The sequence below is a fragment of the Phalacrocorax aristotelis genome, chromosome 3 (assembly GCF_949628215.1).
Source record: "Phalacrocorax aristotelis chromosome 3, bGulAri2.1, whole genome shotgun sequence".
Taxonomy (NCBI): domain Eukaryota; kingdom Metazoa; phylum Chordata; class Aves; order Suliformes; family Phalacrocoracidae; genus Phalacrocorax; species Phalacrocorax aristotelis.
In genome coordinates this window covers 113,928,393-113,952,967 of record NC_134278.1, presented here as the reverse complement: position 1 = coordinate 113,952,967, position 24,575 = coordinate 113,928,393, and the positions used below count along the sequence as shown (strand labels likewise).

The following is a 24,575-nucleotide window of genomic DNA, read 5'->3' as shown; positions in this document are numbered from 1 at the left end:
CAAGCGTACCACATGTGTAAGCTTTTCACAGTAAGAAGGTTTACTAAAGTGCAGAACAGGTCTTTCAGAAATTTCTTCCAAAAACACTATATTTACTTGAAGTATATTTGGTATAAATGTTTTGCGTAACAGCTTATAGAAGGCTTACAATGAAACACTTATGTGCATTCAGCCAAAACCACAGTAGTCCCTGTGATGTTTTTTGATATGCTATTCATTTTAATCCTAATTAATCTCCTAAATGAACAGCAGAAAATCTAAGTAGTCTCTGGAGAATATTATTAAATAGACTAGTTAGTAAAAATAAAACACTTTACAATTCAGTTGTTATGATAAGAAGGACCTCGTAGTTTATTGACTAATCAGCTTCCATACTTCCCACCACTTCATCACATTAGACGTGTTATTCATTTTCTAATGATGAGTCACTTAGCAGCTGCAGCATCTGTAAATCAGTTTTGTGTTCAAAGTCTTAATTTTTATATTCTTCCTATATCGTTCCTAACGTGGACTTACACAAGTTGCTTCCTTGTACTTCTGCAAAGCAAGCTGTATATATTTACCAAGCACAAGTGCATTTGATAGATGTTTTGCTTTTCTTCATTATCAGTGCCATACTATGAAATAATTTGTTTCAGGAAGAAATGTTTCTGGGAATCCAGATCTTAAAATTGACATGAAAATGGAAGAATTTTTTAAAAGGAACAGTAAGTCAGTGCTATAGCTAAATTTATTTGAAAGCGCACCTTGGACAATGAACATTTTATCTTCCATGACAGAGAAGAAATAGAGAAGCTTTCCTGCCGCCTCAGTTCAGACTGGTAGCATGGTACGCCCCAATGTAAAATGTCATTCTCATTTGATATATAAAACTGATCTGGGACTGTTGAGCATAAACAATGAATTGATTTTGCTTTTTACTAATAACTGTGAAAGAATCTCTGTTATTATACACTCGAAATCAGAACAAACCCATTTTTTACAGTTTTCTGCCATATTCAAATTTTACCGACCAAGTAGCCATGAAGTTAGGGACACACTGATGCTGCAGTCTGCCCACAGTTCTGTCAACTCGCTAAAAATAACTCCCACCCATCGTGCAAGAGTGCAACTACTCCCGTGTTTCCTGTGAGGCAGGGAAATGGACAAAGCATGTCTCTGAGCAGTTTAGTATTTTTGTATACAAAAAGCTTTAGCTTTAATTTAAATTTTAGAGTTGCATGTAAAGAGTATATGTTTTATATTTATTCTAAAGGCAAATAGCCCATAGTCCCCAAAGTAGCACTTTCTTTGGCTAAAAATAACACTTACAGGAAATTTTATTCTTTGTAAGGTAATAAATTGGTCTTTATATAGCATCAGAGTTTTCCATTCTAAAAAAATGGTTTAATTTGCTTGAGAAGAGTGTTTTAGGCGTGGCCTGATCCACAGTAATTGGACTGTGGCTGGACTGTTCTAAAGCCAAGTGATGCTTTGATCCAGGATTTTGGTTTGGGTCACAACTGAAATAGAAGCAGGTGGAAAGCAGGAGCCCTGCCACATAAAAATTGGGAACTGAGTAACTGCTTTAACACAGTGGGGTCAGTAGAGAGAATTTCCTTCCGTACAGCTAATGCCTATCTCACCCACAAAAAACCCATTGTAACCAGATCAGCTCAAACCCATTTATTATTTTCTTTTCTCACAAAGGATACTGATTTCATTGTCTCTTTGCTGCAGAAGTTCTTTCAGTTTTTTCACTTCTTCTCTTGCTTCTTTGTTAGTGTCTTTTTCTTCAGAGATGTGTTGTGAGAACAGGTTTTTATCAGAAATCTTTGAATGATTCATTAGTTGCTATTAGGAGAAATGAAAAACCACACTCTCATAATTTTACCTCCAGCTATGTATTTTTTCTACTCTGAGACTGCCTAGCCATGGTAGATAACATAAGGACTTTCTAGGCTCTTGGCAAAACACAATCATGCCACCAGTCAACTGTCAAGTTATATGCATTTTGTCAAGTATGGGACAAGTTGCATTTATTGATCTGCACTACCAAACGTACCATTTACTTTACTCTTTCTACACACAAATTCCAGTGTTCCCTAGTATCACAGAGCTTTCAGTATTAACAATATAACTGAAACCTAATTACTTATAGACAATAAATTAAGATAAGGAATACATACATTATTATACTGGAAAACTATATCCCAAAATACAGAAGAGTATATATTATCGTCTATTGCTTTCCCCATTAATTTAACTTTTTCTTCCTAGTTTAAGTGTATCTTGTTTGCCCAATAATTTAGAAGGGCTTACAACACTATCAGGAGAATTAGTGTAACAGATTCAGGGATACGGTGCTTTTACTCTCTCTCTTTCACATAGTTTGTCCAAAATAAAGCCTTTATAGTGTTGGGAATACAGACGGATACATCTATCCACATACAAATAACTTGTCTGTGTTGATTCCAGTAACTTCCAGTGCACTCTTATAATTTACTGCATGCTGAGATCCTTGCTGGGGTTTCCACAAAGCGCGGATGAATTTTTCCAACTAAATTTCAAATTTCTATCAGTCCTCCATGCACTTCACAGTTCAAATGTTTTACCCTTTTCCAATGCCTCTCAACTGTACTGCATTTTTTTGACACTTTTTAAACTGTGAATGTCTTCAAGTAATTTTCAGAGCCAGCTGGATTTAAAAGAAATTTTTAAAAGAAATACCTTCACATGAATGAAGCAATACTTGATCTTGCGCATGTCAGCCCCAACATCCAGAGTGCTATCAGGATCATTGTCTTCAAGAAATGTTTCAATTAACTCATCCAACCTGCAAATACATAGCATTTTTAAGGAAAAAAAAAAAAAACCACAAACAAGCAGACAACTCTGTAAAGTAATATTTCAAACACAATGCAAGATTTACCAAGCTGACTGATATTAGTAGGCTATTTTCCTTCAAGATCCACGCTTTGTTCCTAATACTAGAACCTGGATTTGATACTGGAGATTCTACAACTCCATATTGGAACATACTTGCATATGCTAAGGAATAGTTCTAGAGCTAAAAGCTTCTTAGAAGTAATCTTTTCTTTTTGTCATTTATTTTATAACCTCTGTTCTTCTGCCATCTCATAATTGAAAAGACCTAAAGCCTGCCCTCTCAGAAGACTAGATTTTCATAGGCTTTGGGCATAGGATTTTTTAATATATATGCTTATTTGTGCAAAAGAAAAATCTTCTTCCTTTCCTATTACAAGAGTCAGTAGGTTTTATAGCTTTCATAAATTAAATTACCTGCTCCAATCACCGAGCAATGTAACCTATCTTTTGATGCAGATATTTATAGATTTCTCAAGGACCTACTGCTCTTCTTCTGATTAATGAAATGTAGTTAATATTTTATTCTCTTGCAATTTGTTCTTTTTTAACATCTGACAACATCTTCTTTACGGAGGAGCAATTCTGATTTTGGTAATTCAGTCCTTATAAGAAAATATGTCACACAGAAGAATCCTTTTGCTTTTTCAAAACAAAATTAAAATATCCAGAATAGAAACCTACACAGGCATAATATACCATGCCTCTGGGCTGGATGTCACAGCTATATGGTGAAAGTCAGATTGCCTCTTGCATGCTCTCACCAGCTCTCCAGGTCTGGCTTTCCAGGTTGCATGGCAGATCATCCTCAAGAAAAAGGGCAGAAGAGTTCTAAACCAAAACTAGCCCTTAGGCCACTTACTAAGGTATGTTTCTGGAAAATAACAAGTGCAAGTTCAAACTCCATCAACTGGAGATTAAAGGCTTCCTGGTTCCTGACAAATGCTATTACCATCAACTTAGTAGGCAAATGGTGGGCAACAATGTCAGCTATATGCCCTGTAAAGCATAATTCTATGATTTCAAATGTTTGTTTATGTTATCCTCAGAAGATGAACCTAGGTTCTGAACCTGAGTGAGCCAAGGTATCTAACGTACCTGCATCAAGTGCCCAACTGCCAGAGAAGGGCAGGGGTTCAGAACCCTCTCTGTGCCTAGTGCTTCGTTTGGACTAGTTTTGTTCAGCTCCTCACTTCATATGCAAGCCTTCTAAATATCACTTAATAGTAATTTATCCTCTTCAGTTACAGGACTGGAAATCTTGTTGCCATTTGATTATCTGAATCACTTTGCTGTAACCACATACCAAAATTTTAGGCATCACAGTATCTAAGGTTGACCCTAAAGTAGGTGGTTGGGATATTACCCTGCTTTTGAAAACGTTTCTTACTGAGATTCCCCACATTACTGTACTGCAGTAACAATTCCCTTCTGGAGAGAGAAACAATGAGATGCACAACAAACAGAAAAAAAAATCAGTATTTTCAGGAGATAAATATTTGAAGATCAGGAGCTCTAAGACAGCAATGAAAATTGGAAAACATAACTGGTAGGTTTGGTAAGTTATCTCCAGAGCTCACCATGGCAAAGTGTCAATTCTCAAAACAGGAGAAAAAGGAGAGAAAAGAAGAAAGAAACCCTCAGTTAGTGTCAGATAAACTGTGCTTTCCCATCATCATTATTTCAGTTAAATGACAAAAGAAAAATATGTTGTCTATATCATTCATCATACCTGCAAAACTCACAGCTTCTGAATTTATAGAGCACTACCTGAAGTCAATGTGAGCTGTACATGTGGAGGGCTTAAAGGAGAGGATATTTAAAGAGAAATATTACTTACAGAAGCATTACTGGCATTGACTTGCTTCTCAAGTCAAGAGACTACAAAAGTCAGTGGGTAAAAGAGACCAAAGTTTTACTTATTGTTACATGTTTTTTTCTGCATGAAGAGTCCAACAGAATAGAGGCCAGTAGTACAAGATGTTATTCATACTCTGCAGACACACTAAGCACAACGAGCAGGAGAATGAATCCTTCATATGTGGAGGTAGGCATTTGTGTAAGCACTGGGAAAAGAAGCATTTATACTATTAATGAGAATGCTATAGTGATTACACAGACACAGAGAAAGTCTGTGTTTGTCCCTATCTAAAGCACCTTATTGATTTCAGTGAGTAGAAGGAAACAAGTAAAAAATAATTTTTATAAGTAGACTGTCTAGACTGACTATATGATGTCATCTATAAAAATGGGCCTTTAATCTTCAAGTAGAAATTAGAAAGGAGATATTTTAACCTTACTAAGATTACTTGTTTACCAGGGATTTACCCATACTCAGATTACCAGAGATTTAGGCTATGGGAATCAATTAAAAAAAAAAAAGGCACTAACTTGCACCATTACCAGGATAACACTGAAGAAAGTTAAAATATTTCAAGAGAAAGAAAAATAATATATAATTCTTGTAAAATAATGTTCTATTTTCGAAAATTATTATTATTTGCCAGTCAAGAGTCAAGGTTAATTTGTCAAGAGTAACAAATTAGACAAACTGAAGTTATAGATATGAGCTGTTGTTTCCTTTCTCTTACAGTACCTTTAATGTGTTTGGCATTCTTGAAAAAACACAACTGCCCAATTCATTTTTCTGTCCCAAGGACTACATAGAAGCCAAAAAACATTTGAGCACCAGAAGACTGATTCAAGTCTGAAATAGCAGAATGCAAATCAGAAGTTATAAACCAATCCAGCCTCTTTGCCAATTCTAGGAAACAGCAGTATCTTCAGTGAATTTTTAGATAAGTTTTTAAAATTTCATCTTGAGGAATTAGAACAAGAATAGGCCAACCTAGTGAAAATGCTACAGACAAAAACAAAAGAAGAAAAAGAAAAGCAAAGAAGAAATGAAAATCCTCATGAATACCAGCAAAAGAAATCACTGCATCCCTCACAGATTTTAGGTTTCCATATAAAAATTACCAGAACTACTTCTAAAATAAATAGTCTGACAACACTCGGGATATTCTGGGAGTTCTTCCAGTATATTGAAGTATTAAACAAAGGTAAAAAATAAACTGACAATGTCATACAGATACAACTTGAAATTTCTCTTCTTAATGAATTGATCTTAGTTAATTGAAACATTTTTTTTCCCCCAAGTGATTTATCAGCTTCAGGACTATGAAAATAATTGAAACATTCTCCTATGAATTTATACAATTAATATTTTCAATTAATTTCCAGATATGTTCACAGAATAAATCAAGGAGACAATAAAGAAATACAGGAGGAGGGAAAAAAAAAGACAGAGAATAAGAGCAAAAAAGGAATACTGAGTGTTCATTTTCTTTTTTCTAACATATGTTAGATAAGGTAGATCTGCTTGCTATGGGACTCAAAAACAAAGGACAATATAATTCTACAAGATGAGTATCCTTTTCCTTCTCATATACCTGAGTCAGACAGTTTATTATATTTACCTCTATAAATATCCATAAAAGTAAAATTAAATACATGAAATATATGAAAACTACAGTACAGAGTTACATAACATAGGGCTGTAAAAGATTTAAGACATTCATGTGGGGTATCTACAGTTAAAACTCCAACACACACTTTCCAGCCAAAAGAGCACTCATGGGCTGTAGTCATCCTCCTATTGAAAGAGACAAGGCAAAAAAAAGTCTTTTTGTAAGCAAAGGAGAAACAAAATGGCTTTTGGTTTTCATTCAGTTACCTTCAAGAGATGGACAATACCTTTCTCCTTAGCAATAATAATATCTTCTGAGATAGTCACCTAAGCTTTGATCCTTAGTTCTCTACCAGGGGAATGCATATTAAACAGTTTTCCTCCAAAGACTGTTGCAAGAATATGTCAACAAGAATCAAACTGGAAGAACACATACAACGGCCTGGCACTGAACAAAGTAAGGCCCAGATGTTCAAAAGGAACAAGAAACCCACAGAGAACAAGAAATCCAGGGAGCTCCCTAGAAATCTTGCTTTAGTTGATTACTCAGAGGCATACATATGCGGCAGAGCAAAGGTAATATGAAATCAGGAGGTAAAATAACAATGTCCTTTTTCTTAAATACTTTTTTTTTTCACCTCAGTCATAGTAGAATAACTAAAAAAGCATAGGAAACAAAATATTTTTGGTCAATTGTGGTTCAGCCCTGAGACCATATACCTAGACCTCTCTTAGAAAGTCAGTACGTTCTACTTCCTGGAAGAGTTCCTAACTACAGTTTCTTTTCAAAAAGACCTGAGCAATCAATCCTTACATTTACCAATGACCAGCTTCTACTATAATGCCAAGGATAATGGTTAATATTTGCATGCCGTCTCAAAACAGAAATTAGGAAATAAAGCTGCCCAAAGAAGGGAGTTTTGAAAATGAACTTCAAGAAGAATGAGCATGTTTAGCACAGAATACATAACATATTTGAAAAATTTCTAACTTTGTGACTGAGCTTTTCTTCTCCCAGCACATCCCAGGCTGAACATTAACCTCCCCACTACACCCATTGCCAAAAGACAATGGGAAAATAATTTAGAAAAATCAAAGATGTTCATGTAGATAAGTTCTACGACATGGCTGAGTATGCCAAGGTAACTAGTTCATAAACTAGAGGGGAGAAAAAAGCCCAACACATTTTCATTAAAGCTTATGATGAAAAACAGATAGGATCAAGCAGAAAAAAATAAATCAACCAAGAAACATAAAAAAAAAACCCCTTCCATAGTATTTATGAACACTGTTGTTGCATGCAGTATGAGATTTTTTTTTTCTTTCTTTACTTTATTTCTGAACACTATCACTACAGCAGTGCCGGACTTTATTGTTCTTATGAGACGGACTGCAGAAGAAGTAAGTTCCTGTTATGGTATTCTATTTCTTTATTATCAACTTACAAAATGATCTTATTACAAGCCCTCTGTAAGAAATCCATCAGTAGCGAAAAGAATAATCCCCCAACTAAAATTAAAATTAAAGATAATCAACCCAAAGCCCTAGTAATGAAATAACAACAAAAAGCCTAGTAACCTCAGATACCTCTCACTCACTGGAGCAGAAACCTGAATAAAGAGATGGTCTCTATACTATCATGTGAAGATCAGTGCCAGGAATTCTATTTTACCATGGAGAGACCTTTATAAAAACTACTTAGTCCCCATTCTCACTGCTCAGCTTAGACAGTCAAACTGCACTCAGCTTGATGGGGAAAAAGCAATGATGGAAACTGTTCAATTAACTGAAATTCAATTAAAACCTAATTATGGGGTTAGCCACAAACAGATAACTGAAAACTACTGAATTGCTTACGAGTCACACTTAATTGCTTCAGTGGAAATACATGGCATGTATCTTTATTTCAGAATTTGATACTCTTTTAATGTAAGATGGTCAATTTAAGTTATTTTGATTTGAGATGGTTTTGTTATACTGACAAGTTACATCAGAAAAGGCTACGTTAATCTGAAATAGAATTACCTAGCCACAAGATACTTGCACTGGAAGTACTAAACTAATGTAAAAAACCCCTAAAAGTATGTTTCAGAAACGGTAAAATCTCTATTTCTGTGTAGAAACAAATATTACACTAGTAGTCTTTTATTTGTTTTAGTTAACAATATTAGCAAGCCAGCTGCTGCATTCTTCATTAGGTTTAGCTTACTAAGGCTCTAAATAATGTTTCCATGAAGCATTTCTGCTAACCAAATCTGGAGCATGGATAATCATGGCTAATTTCACATGACAGGAAAAAAATATTTAAAATCAGTGTCAGATGAAGATATGTCTTCTAACTTCTGGATATTCAAAATGGTTCCCTTTTTTTCCTTTTCTCTTGTATGTTTTTAAGTAAAGGAAGTTATAGACCATTAAATAGTTATTATTTAATGTTATTACAGTAGATTAAGCCTAATAAGGGGATTTTTTCACACATCTCCATTCTTCATTTTAGGACTGGGAGGTTCTGCCCTAAGAACCGCAGGCTTAACTTACACTAATAAGAGCAAGGGTGTGCTGAAGCCTATTGTCAGAACACTGCTGTCTCAGGAAGAATAGTTTTCCCAACAGAAATTTCCTGAAGAAGGAAGAATATGAGAGTATCAAACAAAGACCCATTTTCTGTGAAAAAACAGTAGTAAACAGAGAATGGGGTTTTCTTTCTCAGTGCTCATCAGAAAGACAAAAAAAAGAAAAACGGAAAACATGAGTAAAAAATTCCACATAAAAAAAAAATTTTCTAAGTCAATGCCAAGGGTACAGTATCACATCATTTATGAGATTCCTTTAAAACTCATTTCGATAGTGGTCTTATACATATTAACATAGTACATAAAGAAAGGTACTACAGTGCTGATACAGGTGAGTTTGAATCATGATATCAGACTCTGAAAAACACAAGCTGTGTCAAACAAGTCTGTTCTTATGCTGATGCTGGGTAGGAAACTGACAGAAAAACAGTCATAAACAGCTGGGCTGGAAACATGTTAAACTAACGCTGCTCTCTGGATAGTGACTGTGAATCAGGCTTGAATTCTTGGTCTAGCATTTCCCTTTTTATAGTTTTTTTTTTTTTTTGCAAAGAGTCTAAACACACACTGTACTGCAGCTCACAGACAGCTTTTACTTTATCAACTTCATTTCTTTTCTGTTACTTTCCATTCTTCAGGAATTCTTTTTTTAATGAAGCCTGCTTACCATTTAGGCCACACATAAATCACAAAGCTTTCTATCCACATGACTTTAGATTCCATGCAATTTTTCTGACAGACCAACCCCAGAATGATTAGATGAGCACTGTGCTACTTCAGTTTTACCCGTTCATTAAATAACAGACTTCCATCTTCTTAAAAAAAATCCACTTCGGGATCAGTCATATGTTTGTATGAACCCAAATGCAAATTACACAGCTGAAATGCATCAGAAAAGCACTCCTAGCCAACTGAGAGTATGTTTTCAAAGTTTAGAGCTCTCAATAACACGCAGGATGCATGGTCTCAAAACACAGTTTTGGAAGGACTCATTTTGACCTTGCTTTATATGCCATGATTCATTTCTGGGAGAGCTTTCCTTTTAACCCCTGATCACTGACACAGTATATTATGTATCAAAATTAAGTTTGCTTAAAGAACAACTAATTTTGTGTGTCAACTGCAAACTCTGTGACAAGAAAAATGGAGATCCAAGTTTATGAAAAATAGGCTGCAAGCAAAGAAGCTACTGAGAAATTTGAGGTAGTTGGAGAGGTTGCTTCAGTTGAAGAAGCTTGCTTACTTAGACTTTTGCAATAGGTTTCCGATTAGTAACATACTCCAGATCAATTTTTTCTTCATATATTCATTTTGAAAATTATTTTTACATTTAATAATGATGCTTATGTTATTAAAAAAAGTAACTCCACATCTCCACATATTTTATGAATCTATTAATCTAATAATGCTTGATAGTTGAAGCAGAATTGCCATTATATTTAATAAGAGCTAACCACATAAGTTAGCTTCAAATGTGCATCAGTATGGGAAGACCATGGAGATTCTAAGCAGCAAATTTTATCAATGTTATGAAGGACAGGAGACGAAAGGGAAGGTTTTTCCAGGCATTGTTGTTAATGGCATGACAAAGAAGATGAAGTGCACACAATGCTTCCAAGCTTGCCCTGAGAAAAGCTGTAGTACATTACTGATGGGTAGTGGACATGACAGCAATTGCCTAACACATAATTGACATATAGAGAGGATAATGCTGTATTCTGTATCCAGAAATGACTGCTTAACCTCTAATGTAACAGAAGTGGGTTAAGTCCTGGGTGAAATAATTAAGGTAACTAAAGAGTGGTACTGGCTACTTAAGCCTTTGTACGATTCCCCCAGTAGATATTTGTAAGAATAGTTTTATTAATATAGCCCTGGAATGGGCTCCATTGATTTGGTGCAGTCTTAGAGCAGGGAAGTAAGAGCAATAAGACCTTGAGAGTCTTCTGCTTCTACAGTCTGGGAGATTTTTACACTTTTTTTCACTTTAAATATCTATACAGTGCTCTAACAACTGAAAAAAATCTATTACAGGACAACAAAGATCCTCTTTCTGCTACTGATTGTAACAGAATGAAAAAGTCTAAACATAATACACTTTATACTGAAGTGTTTACATGTGTATGTATGAGGAAGTCAAGCAATAATAAAGTTGCATATTACAAATTTGCTGTGAGGTTCAGTTTCATCCTGTAAACTGAAATACATTTGAAACCAGTCTGTAAATAATGGTATTGAATTACAGTAGCAACTGTGTTTTAAGAAACAAAATTATGTGTGAAATTAAATTAATTGCTGCAAGTGACAGAACTTCTGCTTTTTTTTTTTTTTAGGACTTCTTCTGGAACTAAAGGCTAGGTTCTGAGGCACCTCTTGCTTCCCAGGAGTCATTCTCAATGGCAGTCAGTCAGACAGATGAAGCTGAACTGACACTTCTGCCAGACATTCCTTCACCTAACTCCTACAGAATAACTGTGAGAGAAAAAAAGAAAAAAAAAAAGCCAAACCCCAAAAAACAACAAACCCCAGGCACAATATTCTTGGTGAGGTAAAGTGAAACAGAAGTAGGTCTTCATGAACTTTGATAAAATATGCAAATCTTTATTTTATTGCAGCCCTCCTCCCACATTGTGTATTTAACAAAACAAAACAAAACATTGGGGGTAATTTTCTAGTATTATTTCCTGTTTTCGTAGTAAATTCTTCAAAGACAAAAAGTAGTCCAGAATGATTGGACTGTTTCCTATAGCCAGGCAATAGAAAATTAAATGAGAATAAGGAAATGTAAACCCTAATACTGTTTTTTTAAATCGACAGACATTTCACTTCCTTTGTCTGTACCTTAATTTGTGCACCCATGAAATAGACAATTATACCAAGATACCTAAGGGATTCCCAGCATATTAGATTATGTGAACTATAAATCATGCACAAGTCCACAATTTTTAACGCAATGATATTATATATCTGGGGACTGATCCTGGAAGATGTTAACCTAAACTCCTTAAAAAGCCTAAGATAATGAGTTGGAAAACCTCAGAAATACCACTGGAAATCAGCTGAAAGCAAAGTACTATAAACCTAAATTATTCTTGAAAACAAATGCTTCAGATTTTCAAATTTTTACCATTGAGCATAATGAAGCAAATCCTATACTTCCACAAGCAAATACTACAACCTTTAAACTTTAAGTCTCTCTTAAGCCTGAATGGATAGTAATTCTCTTAAATGGTGAAAATAAAGCTTGTGAGTAAGATTGGAATGATGTCTCTACAGTAATGTTCCTGAAGAGGAAGTCATATCTCACAAAACAAAATAAAAAACAGCCCAAAGTCAAAGAGGTACAGACATAGTAAAAATTTTAAGTTCTCATATTTAGAAGTGTAAAAAGAACAAATGAAAATAGACAACACAGCAATATGGTCAATGATTTACATGCATGGAGATAAACTGATTTTCATAAATATTCAAGTTGTCTGGTATTTATTGGTTTAACACGAACATGTTTGTTAGGCCAAACAGTCTTATCTTTCTATTCCTAAATATCTAATATTTTCAGCTGGGGGCCAAGTGCTTATAAAATAACTGATAACAGAGCTAAAACACACCCCTCCCTATTGATAATAAGTAGAAACGTGGTTTTGAATACCATGTGCATTTTGTTAATTCTGTAGGCAACGATTAGGATTTATACGCTGCCTCTTTACATAGCCAATAGGTTGGCATCCAAAGAGATTACCTAAATTCAAGCTGGCATGGAATGTTTAGATTTTTTTTTCCATTTATATTAAGTTCAATTATTTGGGGGTAAAAATTTTGAAAATAGATCTTCTAATTTTGTAAAGCAATCAAACAAGTAGTATCATACACACAGATGAATGAGTACAATTAAACACTTGCATTGCACACTAGAGAAACATGCACCTCCTATTACTGATATAATCCACCTTTTTTTTTTTTTTTAATTAGATATATAGCAAAGCTGTTTTTGCTAACTCCTTATGTGAGGAGATTCTTCTGAACTAGAAGGCTACAATGTGGCAACCAGATGCAAACAGGTTCTACACAGTTGAAAATCATTCATTCCAGTGGTGAAATGCACACAGATCTAAATATTTGGATCAGTAAGTCAAGGGGACATTTGGCATGGACCATAAAAAGACCAAGACTAGCTTATACAGGGAAAAAAAATGCCTATGCTAATACTACACATGCAAAGTTTTTGCAGAGAAGAAACATGTCAAGTAGCTTGCGGAGTAGATAATTTCCTCCTTTAACCACACTTTATAATTACAAACCAAAAGCACATACGTAAAGAAATGCTACTTGCTACCAGCTAATATTTGTGGTCATAACAGTAGTCATATTCTAATCATTAGAGTATATCTAAAATTAGCGAGAGAAAACTAATTTTCAGTTTATCAAAATTTGAAAAATATAAATAACACTAAGTAGAAGGTAGCAAGAACTTGAAAGAAAAAGAAAGAACATAGGACAAGCATAAAAACTACTCAAGGGAGTCAGAAGGACTCATACGGCTGAACACTGAGACATTCCTACAGTATATAAAAGAGAGGTAGTTTTGAAAAAGTTGTGTCAAGTGTCACATGTTATAAATTAGATGTAAAGAATCAGAAAAGGTTTTCAAAAAGTATTTAAGATGCCAAAAGATGCAAACAGGTTTTTAGTGGTAATTGCAGAAGCAATTCAGCTGACCAAGCACTCAATGCATTTCAGTGAGATTCAAAAAGCTGCTCTGATCACTTTTGAACATATATATTTGGAAATTGGCTCCAAGATTTTTTCAAACATCTAAATTATCAAATTCAGCTATGCTATCTTTTATCCACAAACCTCGCTAATATGAGTTATACTATACTCCTTTATCTTTCTTGAAACCATGTGACATCAGATGACTTTTGAACATTAGAAAACAGGACGTAGTATGTAGTCTCTATTTTTTCCCATGGTAAAACAGATTTGCTAATCCTTGAAAAAAGCTTTAAATTATCTCTCAATAGTTTCAATGTGAAAGGTGATTAGTTTAAATTATATAAGAATTTTTTTTCTACTCTTTAGGTCAGTGATCTTGCAACAAAATAGCAAGATCAAAGGGAAGTATTACACTTACTTTAAGCATCCAGTGTAGGTACCTGCACTGGGACCCTGAACTTCCTGTGCTGTCACTAAAGATTTTATAACATGTAAGAGAAAAAATGTCCTCTAGAGAAATACATTGATTTAATAGCATTCTAAATCAGGCGTCTAAGCTAGATGTTAATGTGAGATTTTAAGACTATTTTATAGTTAAGGTAGCTTCTCTTCTCTTGACTATTGCCTGCACAGCTTGTATCAGTCAGTCTGCTAACTTCTACACAAATCCACTGTCTGCAAAGCTGTGTTGACATAAGGCAAGGTAATATGCTTCTATTTCTTCCACCTTGCAACTGAAACTGAACACTGACATCAGCAAATAAGAACATTTGCTCTGCTTTGTAAATGAAACCATTTGTTCAACAGCTTAAGTATGAGTAACTGTTAAAGCTCTATATTGTACAACAGTGCAATATTGTTAATACCATGATAGCATACAGATGTCACAATGTTGAAACAGAAAAATGAAAGACAGAAAGAAGTAATGAGAAATCCAGGACTTGAGTAAGATGAACAATGTATGACTGTTGAAGTAAAAAATAGAAGCGTCTGTAATAACATATGTATCTGAAAGAAATAAGGTAAAGTTATTAATAAATTGAAGTGCTAAGCCAGTACTTCCGGTCCTGTTCCTAGAGAATTCCAACTGGCAAAGGCTCTGGAAGCGTGGGTGCTCTGGAACACAGGACCCTGATTCGAAAACCTGACTTTCTGGGCACACATTGAAAATTGTTAATGAGCTCATTTATAACAATTTATAACAACAACAACAAAATAATCCCAAAGGATTCAAACAAAATGGACTCTCCCTTTTACTTTTGGCATGCTTCTCACAAAAAAAAAATAAAAATTAATTTAATTCTATTCTAAAGCACAATACAGAAGCCTGTGAGAGTACAACTTCATTCTATTTGGGATGTATGTTGTTATATTCTAAATTTTTTAAAAATAGTTTAATACATTCCTTTCCCCCCCCGCCCCAAACAAGAAACTAATTCTCCCGCTCAAAGAATATTTAGACATCAGCCCTTTACAGCTGAGGAAGTAGATGGTAAGATCCAAAGCAAGCAATTCAGATTTTAGAAGCATTTTATGAACTATGTTCTGAACCACTTAGGTAGTCTCGCTGAATTTTTTATGCTGTGCTTTTTAAGTAAACAAAATGAGAGCGACAGAATTCATGTATGTTTAACATTTTAGAAAATAAAATAATAAAGTAAAAAATACAACATAGTAATGTAAATGCTTACCATTTAACACAGAATTCTGAAGTAAGAATTCCAGACAGCTGTAGCTTTATTCACAGGACTTATAAGTTGTGTTGTATTATAATTTAGCATTCATGAGAAAAGTCAGGAGCATTTGTTTTCCATTTTGTTTGAAACTTAGTGAATGACAATGTGACATTGTAGTGGTTATGAGGAAGCCTATTTGACAGATGTTTTTTTCCTTCCATTAAATGAATAAGAAGAAAAAAAATATCCCTGAAGAGACTTCTTTGATTTAAGTGAGGAAAAAAACAATGAAGAATGAACTACAGCTTATTCACATATCAACTTCAAACACCTAGCAACACTTAAGTGCACTGAGTAGCCCAGTGATTTCATTTGAAATGCCTGGAGTTTTTCATTGACGTGTTTTGTACCTTGGATCATCTGTGTTCAGAATCAAAGAATAAATAAAAAAGTTGGCACAGAATGCTTTCAGAAAATTAATTTTACTCTGACTTCCCTTGAAATACATATGATGAATCAGAAAAAGAATTAAAACACATCTATTTTTGATGAGACTATATTTAGTAACATTTCTCCTTACTAGTTAATTACCTTATTTGTAATAAAATGATTCACAGTAAGACTTTTGTTAAAGCTCAAAAATTTTGAAAAGAAATATATAAACTTGATTGTTTATGTGTGCGTGTATATACACACACATATATATACATGTTGAGATACAGTTTATTTAAGTTTAAGCAGAAGACATCCTAACTAAGCAGAAAGGTCTAAATTCTATTCAAAATCCATAATGACCCAAATTATAATTTCCTCTCTGGGAATATTAAAAAAGCATCAACCCTCCCCCCCCAAGAGATTATTCTGTCTGGAACCCCCTACAGTACCACTCCCCTAAGGACCATTCTTGGGAGACACCTCCAAATAAAGCGCAACACACTATGTTGCATTATCACCTATACCATGTTTCTTTCCCCATTCTGTCTGTCATAACAATCTGATCAATATATCTCCTGAGAAGTAATGTTATTTAGGTTTCTTTATAGATGCAAAATTAGACGCAAACTGCAACATAGACTTTTTCCAGTAACAGTAAATCATTATTGTATCAGCCCTCATCTAGGTCAATACTTCTGTTTGGACAACTCACTTGTATATTTATTCTTTAATGTGAACAAACTCTTCAGATAATGAGTAGCTCCAAACTCAGATGGCCAGTCTCAATAAACAGAACTGTCATAAAGATTTGCTGTGTTATGCATTGATAGACTCTAACTGGAGACAGAACACTTAGATGCTATCTGTTGATTTTCACAGATGTTCAGGATATTTATGGACAGGAGGCTTAGACAGATGTAAACCAGCATGGTCACAAATATTATCGCCATATGAAAGTGAGCTCAAAATGTATATGTATTCAAAACCACAGAAAGATATTTTTATTGAAGTAGTGGCTTTTTATACTATCATTTCATCATACTTTCATTTGGGTGTTTAGTCCACATCAGTTGTTTACGTGTGAAGACTCTGCTTGCAAGAACACATACAAACGCAAAAGTCATAAAACCTGACATTTGATATTTTCCCCCACTTGAACCATTTACAGAAAAAGATTGACTTATCTTCCAACATTCCATTCAACTACAGCATACAGTATTAATAAACAAGTATGACTCATGTATATGACAGTTATTCTCCAGTAGTATCTTCTGTTCTCTGCTTGAAACTATGCTACCCATAAAAAACACAGTATACCCAATTATTTTCCCATTTTAAGTGTATATTAAAAATAACAAGCTTTGAACAAGGCCATTATATAGCATTTACGACTGACAAAGTTAGTTGTTTGACGACCTTCCGTTCTGTATTTTAATTGCAGAGCATTTGTTCCAAGAAAGAACCTATTTCTGAAACAATGAACATGTGCTACATGAGTCTGAGTAAACATAAAGAAATGATAATTTTAAAAAACGTAAAATTTTGTGTTGTCCTAACATAGCTGAGGTCCTTGAAAGTTATTTCTCTTTCTGTGTCTTATTACAGGTAGAAACTCATTAAAGTCTCCTCCTTGCTACTTTCTGGAGGAACAGGATGCAAAATTCCTCACTATGGTCTCAGAAAGAACCTTTTCTGACAATGTAACAGACTATATATTGTACTATATAGATAAAAAGGAAAAACTTACAACTGATACACTTTTTACTCACATATTTCTGAAACAAGGTCTCACAGATGTATGTTATAGTGCAACTGTATGCAGATGGTATATTCCTAGGTTTCCTGTGCATATTCATACGAAAAATTTTTGTCAGCAGTGAACCCAATCCTATTTGTAAGATTGCCATTTTCATGGCAAAAAATCAGGTAGGAAATCTTAAGAAGTAAGATCCATGGGTGTGGCCTAAAAAACCCAAATGATTTCCAAAAACCCAGTTTCCCTATACAAGCTAAATAGCAAACAAGACCACAGTGGAAAATTAATGTGACAGATTTTTACAATAATGTTAGGGAAGTACATCTTTAAATTACTATATAGTTTACTTAAGTATATCTGAATAAAGTCACTGAGAGTCACTCAACTTCTGAAGGATTAGTTCTGTCAGGTTAAAAAGAAACTAGCTAATAAGGCCATTTAATTTTGCATATAAAGGAAAAGAAGCATACTCCACTGTTCTTGTTTCTTCCATTTTCTTCCTATAGATTGATTTTGTCACATCCAGTGCTAGTCTGTAATGTTCTTGGTGCATTTGACTCCCATACTTTTGGGTAGAAGGATACATAAATATTAACCCAGTAGGAACTGAGGGGACATTTCTGGTTAGAAGATTATACTGGTAACTGCCTATGTGGAAAATTCACTCATATTAATGGTGTAAAAGGTATATACACATAATGCTATCTAGCTCCTCATCCTTGATACAGATGTCATTTATTTTCTGCATTAAAACAAAACAAAACAATCAAAACCAAGAATTAAGAATGACAACAATCTAAAAGAGGTAGAAGCTTGTCCTCCTGTCCTCCTGTCTCCAGAATCTCCTGGATGTCAGTGGAAATTGTTAGCCCTAGAAGTTTTCTTCTGGACCAGTTCCAAGAGAGATTAAAATAAGACTAAAAATTCTCACAGCTTTAACTTAGTTACTATTAATAGGCTAACCAAACAAAATCTCTATGCAGTTACTACTTTTTTTATACAGATGAGATTAGAAAGAGAGATTAAATAGGTCCATCCTAGAGAATCAATTAATTTTTCAAAGCTGGGAATTGAATTTAGTTATTGTAAATGTTTAGGCTTAAGTGAATACGTCTGCATTATACATAGAAAGTTCTTACATGCTGTACTGATCTGTTACAAAAGCTGTGAGATGTTACAACTCTTATGTAAATTAATCATGCACTTTCAATAGTATGCTCAGGAAAAAATTTGAACATTTGCCTTTTAAGACATTGATTAATTGTGTATCAGAGATGCCAGTTTTCTCTTGGCCTATGTCAAACTAACACTGCAGCAGGATATTTCTCAGCACAAAGAATATTTCTTGAATTCTACTCAGATCGTATATCCAGTTGTGAGAGAGACTGGTTTTTTTTTTTCATTCTGCACTATTATACAACACTTCTTTTTGCCTGGCATCTGACAGGCATTCCCATCTTTTGCGTTTACTTTACTTCATTTCCTCAAAGCTGAGGCTGCAAAATCACAGCCAGCAGCCTCATACAGCTTTTCGTGGAAAACTGCCATTCTAACCTGGCACCTAACTGCATTTTATTATTCACTCAGAGAAGTTTAAAACTCTGAGATGAATTTAAATATTTATACCAAGAAAGAAACTGATGAAAAGTATCACCACAAAAAAAAAAAAAGAAAATGGAAACAATGTAAGCCATTACTGAAGTATCTCTTCTTGCGAAAGCTCTGACGTTCTTTGCTTGCCAGTCACCATCTCCAGCTCATCCTTCAACTCCTGGATCTCCTTTTTCAGCTGGACAATCATCTACAAACAGCAAGGCATAAACTAAGCATCACCTACAAATTAATAGCTAGTTTATGATTTTTGCATTAGAAGTCTGAGTTTAGGGAAATATTATACTTTGGTTTTCTCTTTTTAAAAAACACTTCCAATACCTTAAATACACTGAACACTTTTTTTCCCTTTCCATTTACAAAAACGAGAAAAGTCTTCTGAACTCAGTAACTTCTATGTGTTAGAAGACATGGCTGTATAGAAAGAGTTCAAAAGATTATTTGCAAAAAAGAGAAAAATAATTTGCCGTAGGAATAAAAAGAGCTTTCTGACTCATTAGTTTTGCCTGTTAGTAATGAAAACACATTTAAAATAGAACTGATATCTTTGTTAGAGAACGGACAGCTACACACCAAGTAAATTTTTTTTACCTTCCCTTTAGAAACAGAAATTCCAAAACAATATCTTAGTATTTTAATCTTAACTTTTCTTTTTTTCTCATGTAACATTCCACTCTTACTACAATTATAGCATACTATAATTGCAGGACATATCAGTTACTAACAAGTAAATAGTAAAAACCAACATAATGAAATTAAATTGCATTGGTGAGTAGTAATGATTGAGAAAGTGACTTGGAGAACTGTACTAAATTTTTAAATTCTAGTTGTTCATTATTGGAGCCTGTACTTTTGGAAAAAATGTCTGTATAAAGCTATATTTTACAAATCATTGGCCTCCCAAGGCCAAATTCTACAAAGCAGGGACAATATGCAAATCCCTAGGTCTAAAAGATGAATGAGTTCTTGGATACTTTATGATTGATTATTTTAATGACGCATCACCTTATAATGGCTTACATGTATCAGGAGTCCAATGATATTTTTAGATCGATATGAGTACACTGATTCCATATGCAAAATAAGTGTTTAAGAGAAGAACGCTTTTAAGGAAAAATTAATCGTTTTTGATTGCACACACTTTCTAGAAATAAGATTGTTGAAACTGACAACACATTTTGACTGGATGTTAAAATTCCTTCAAACATTGGTATTTCTTTTAATGTTTAAATTTAACCTTGACTTTCTAAACTTTGAACGGTTATTTTTACTTTAAAAATAAAAATATTCTAAACATACATATGATTATTTCTCTTAACTCTAAACTTACTGGTAACACATCTGTTACTATAAAGTATAAAAGGCTAACTTACAATATTTTAGTTCAGAATCTATTAAGGTGGTGAACTGTCAGTTAGAGATGTTACAAGACTGCTTCATTAATTTTGCAGGCCAAACATTTTAACCTGATTTTAGTCACTCTGGTGACATACACTGATGTGGTCTGTGCCAATTACTGGGTAAATAAAATAAAATTTGGAGCTGGAATATAAAAAGGCAGAACACTGAACTGGTAGTACCATCCCTGTTCAATGTTCAAATTTGTTAGCATGATTAACCTCAGTCTGACAAAAACAGAAATATCAGTTTCAGGATACGGATAAAAGACTAATTTTAATTATTAAGACAAAAAATCTACAGAAGCATAATATTTTCAATTTTAGAGTCATAGAATCATAGAATGTCCTGAGTTGGAAGGGACTCACAAGGATCATCAAGTCCAACTCCTCTCCCTGCACAGGACAACCCCAAAACTCACACCATGTGTCTGAAGGCATTGTCCAAGTGTTTCTTGAATATCGTCAGGCTTGGCGCTGTGACTGTCTCCCTGGGGAGCCTGTTCCAGTGCTCCACCACCCTCTGGGTGAAGAACCTTTTCCTAATATCCAATTTAATCCTCCCCTGGCCATTCCCTCAGATCCTGTTGTTGGTCACCAGAAAGAAGTGATCAGCGCAGGAAGGGCAGCCTTACTCCTCCCCTTGTGAGGAAGCAGTAGGCCACGATGAGGTCTGCCCTCAGTTTCCTCTTCTCTAGGCTGAACAAACCAAGTGACTTTAGCCGCTTCTCATACAGTTTTTCCTCTAAACCATTCACCAACTTCGTGGCCCTCCTCTGGACACTCTCCAGTAGCTTTGTATCCTTAATATACTGTGGCACCCAAAACTGCAAACAGTACTCAAGGTGAGGCCACGCCAGCACAGAGTAAAGCGGGACAATCACCTCCCTCGACGGGCTGCAATGCAGTGCTTGATGCACCCCAGGACTCAGCTGGCCGTCTTGGCTGCCAAGGCACACTGTTGGCTCATGTTCAACTTGGTGTCAACCAGAACCCCCAGATCCCTCTCTGCAGAGCTGCTCTCCAGCCTCTCGTTCCGCAGTGTGTATGTACATCCTGGGTTACTGTGCCCCAGGTGTAAAATCCAGCACTTGCCCTTGTTAAACTTCATATGGTTGGTGATTGCCCAGCTCTCCAGTCTGTCCAGATCTCTCTGCAGGACCTCTCTGCCCTCAAAAGTGTCAACAGCTCCTCCCAATTTTGTGTCATCAGCAAATCTAATTAGTATTCCTTCCAGTCCTGCATGCAAGAGATAACCCTTTGATCCAGACCCATCAGCCAGTTGCTCACCCACTGCATTACATGTTTATGCAGCTGTATGCTGGACATTTTGTGCAGGAGGATACCGTGAGAGACAGTATCGAATGTTTTAATGAAATCCAGAAAGATGACATTGACTGGCTTCCCTTGGTCAACTAGGTGGGTAACCTTGTCATAGAAGGAAATCAAGTAGAACATTCCCCTTGCGATCCCATGCTGGCAGGGACTGATGACTGTGTTGTCTTTCAGGTGTTTTTCACTAACTCCCAGAATAATATTTTCCATAATTTTGCCAGGCACAGAAGTGAGACTGACAGGCCTGTAGTTACCAGGGTCATCCCTGTTGCCCTTCTTGAAGACTGGGACACTGTTTGCCAGCTTCCAGTCAACTGGCACCTCTCCAGATTCCCAAGAGCATTGAAAAATCATTAAGAGAGGTCTTGCTATGACATCAGCCAGCTCTTTAAGTACCCTTGGATGGATCCCATCAGGCCCCATTGACTTTTAGAGACCTAGCTGGAGCAGCAAGTCCTGCACAAGTTCAGGGGTTATTAGGAGTTTACCATTCCCACAGTCATAGTTCTCTAGCCATGGTTCTCTGGGGGTCCCAGAGCCCACCACTGGTGTAGAAGACTGAGGCGAAGAAAGCACTAAATGTTTCTGCCTTGTCTATGTCCCTGTTTGTGAGGTGACCATTCTCATCAAGCAACGTGCCAATGTTATTTCTGGCTTGCCTTTTGCCATTAATGTATTTTAAAAGCCCTTTTTGTTGTCCTTCGTAGTGCTGGCCAGCTTCAATTCCAACTGAGCTTTGGCTGCCCGTGTTTCCTCCCTGCAGTGGTAAACAGCATCCCTATAATCCCTATTTAAATGAATGCTGGAGGAGACTAAATTTAATTTGGGCTCAACAGTTTCGTTTTCAGTTTAAACTAAATCCTTTGGTCATGAGTGAGAGAGGTTCAAAGCTGAGTTTCTTAAAAAGTGCAATGGGTGCAAGTTCATCTTCTTAGCAAGATTCACAGTCAGGAATTCTCCATTATGAAGAATAATGTTTACAGAACAGTCAGACTTAACTCAGAGCTATCAAGAGGTATTATGACTCTCTTTATAAAGCATGCATTCAACTTACAGATGATAAATACTGTAAAAAATGGCACTTGATTTTATGATAAAAATCTTAAATCCAGCACTTTACTGAATAGTCAGGTTGCACCCTGGGAATATACTTTAGGTCGTTAAAATGGGCAACAAATTCCACAATGAGCACAGAGCCATATAAAGTCTAGGTACCTGTGTTCCCCTGCCTTTTCCACAAAAAGGGATGTTTTTCTAACTCTCACGAGTCCACTATTGCTTTACTTGCTAAATGATCCTGCAGAGCGAGACATACCAAACTCATGGAGTATAGCCCCACAGGATGTAGTAAATATTCAGGAGCCTGCATGTGTTCCACCTCAATCAAAGGCTTCTGTGGCCATTGAAGAAATGTTTTGCATAATTTGCTACTATAAAGCCTACAAAGGAAAAAAAAAACCAAAAGGACAGACAGACAGAAATGAAGAAATTGTTCAGTGCTACTGGGTTTCTTTGTTTACTATTTGGCGGCTCTTTTTTTTCTTTTGTAATGCTGTTAGTGTTAGAAATTGTTTGGAAAGAAAAATATAAACACTAATAATAAAATAAGAAAATCAGCAGAAAACCTGACAAATCTCCTATTCCCTTTGAACTTCACAAGACAAAAGAAAATAAAAGCTCAAACATTAACAGTAACTGAAATATGTTAATTACCATCAAGTAACAACAAATGAAATAATCAACCATCTAATCCCCCAATTTATAGACAAGAAATGCTTCTTATGTTTTATAACCTAGCATTCTGCAGTCCGGCATTCAACAGGAAAGCGTTTCCTAGCCAGTTCAGAAGGTCATATGAGAACAACATACATAAAACTTGTAATTACAAATTAGTCATGAGAAATCTAGAAATACGGTAATAATTTTGCCCATTAAAAAGGATGACCATGCGATTAGTATATCATAAAACATACAGGACCACTGAAATTAGGATATTTCATTCAGATTTTATATTTTTAGAGGTGAAAAGCTATAGTTCAAATTTATAATTCTGTTGTTAAAAACTATGTTTTAAATATTGCCTCTTTATATATAAACAGAATAACATAATAGCTTAACGTGAACTTATTTTTCATCTGATGTCTCTGTCACAGAGACAGAGGGTATGCTGAAATGCATCCGTAGTTCTTTCTTCATTATATCCATACATGCAGCTTTGGCATGACTCGTGTAACCTTAGTCAGACATTTCCCATATCAGAAAACAACTTTGATATACAGCACACAACCCAGCTGGTCCAGTAACTATCATTATCTGCAATACAGTGTTGAATTATTCAATCCTTCATAGGTGCACTTAATATTTACAAAGGAAATAAATCTTTCAGGTAATGAAGAAAACGACATTAAATTAACTAACAAAGGCCTTAGTATAGTAGAATTTAATTACAAAGTACACCTTTGAGCAAATCTAGTATGTAACAAGTTAGAGGCATATAAAATCTTTCAAAGGAAAGACTAACCAAATACTAGAAAGAAAAAATAAAGCACATTTTTTTAGGCACAACAAAAGAAGAAACTTGTTTTCTTTATTTGGCAATGCTTCGTGCTTTACCAATGTGGATTCTTTGTAATTCCTAAATCCTCAATGCATTCTGCAGAGCTCCTCCATGACTCTTTGGGATATGAACATCAGCCTAATGCTTTAGTGTGGAAGTCCTATTTCTACATCTCATTTACTTGTCTT

General features: G+C 35.1%; 1 protein-coding gene across 1 annotated transcript in view; it reads right to left on the bottom strand.

Annotated features, from left to right (window-relative positions):
* Positions 1 to 24,575, bottom strand: part of KIF6 (kinesin family member 6) — a 178,916-nt gene that overhangs the window by 100,621 nt on the left and 53,720 nt on the right. The window contains exons 10-12 of the mRNA XM_075089133.1: positions 19,185 to 19,288; positions 2,710 to 2,815; positions 1,695 to 1,833 (exon numbers count right to left, since the gene is read on the bottom strand). Coding sequence (XP_074945234.1) covers positions 1,695 to 1,833; positions 2,710 to 2,815; positions 19,185 to 19,288 — 349 coding nt within the window. The remainder of the gene's footprint in view (positions 1 to 1,694; positions 1,834 to 2,709; positions 2,816 to 19,184; positions 19,289 to 24,575) is intronic.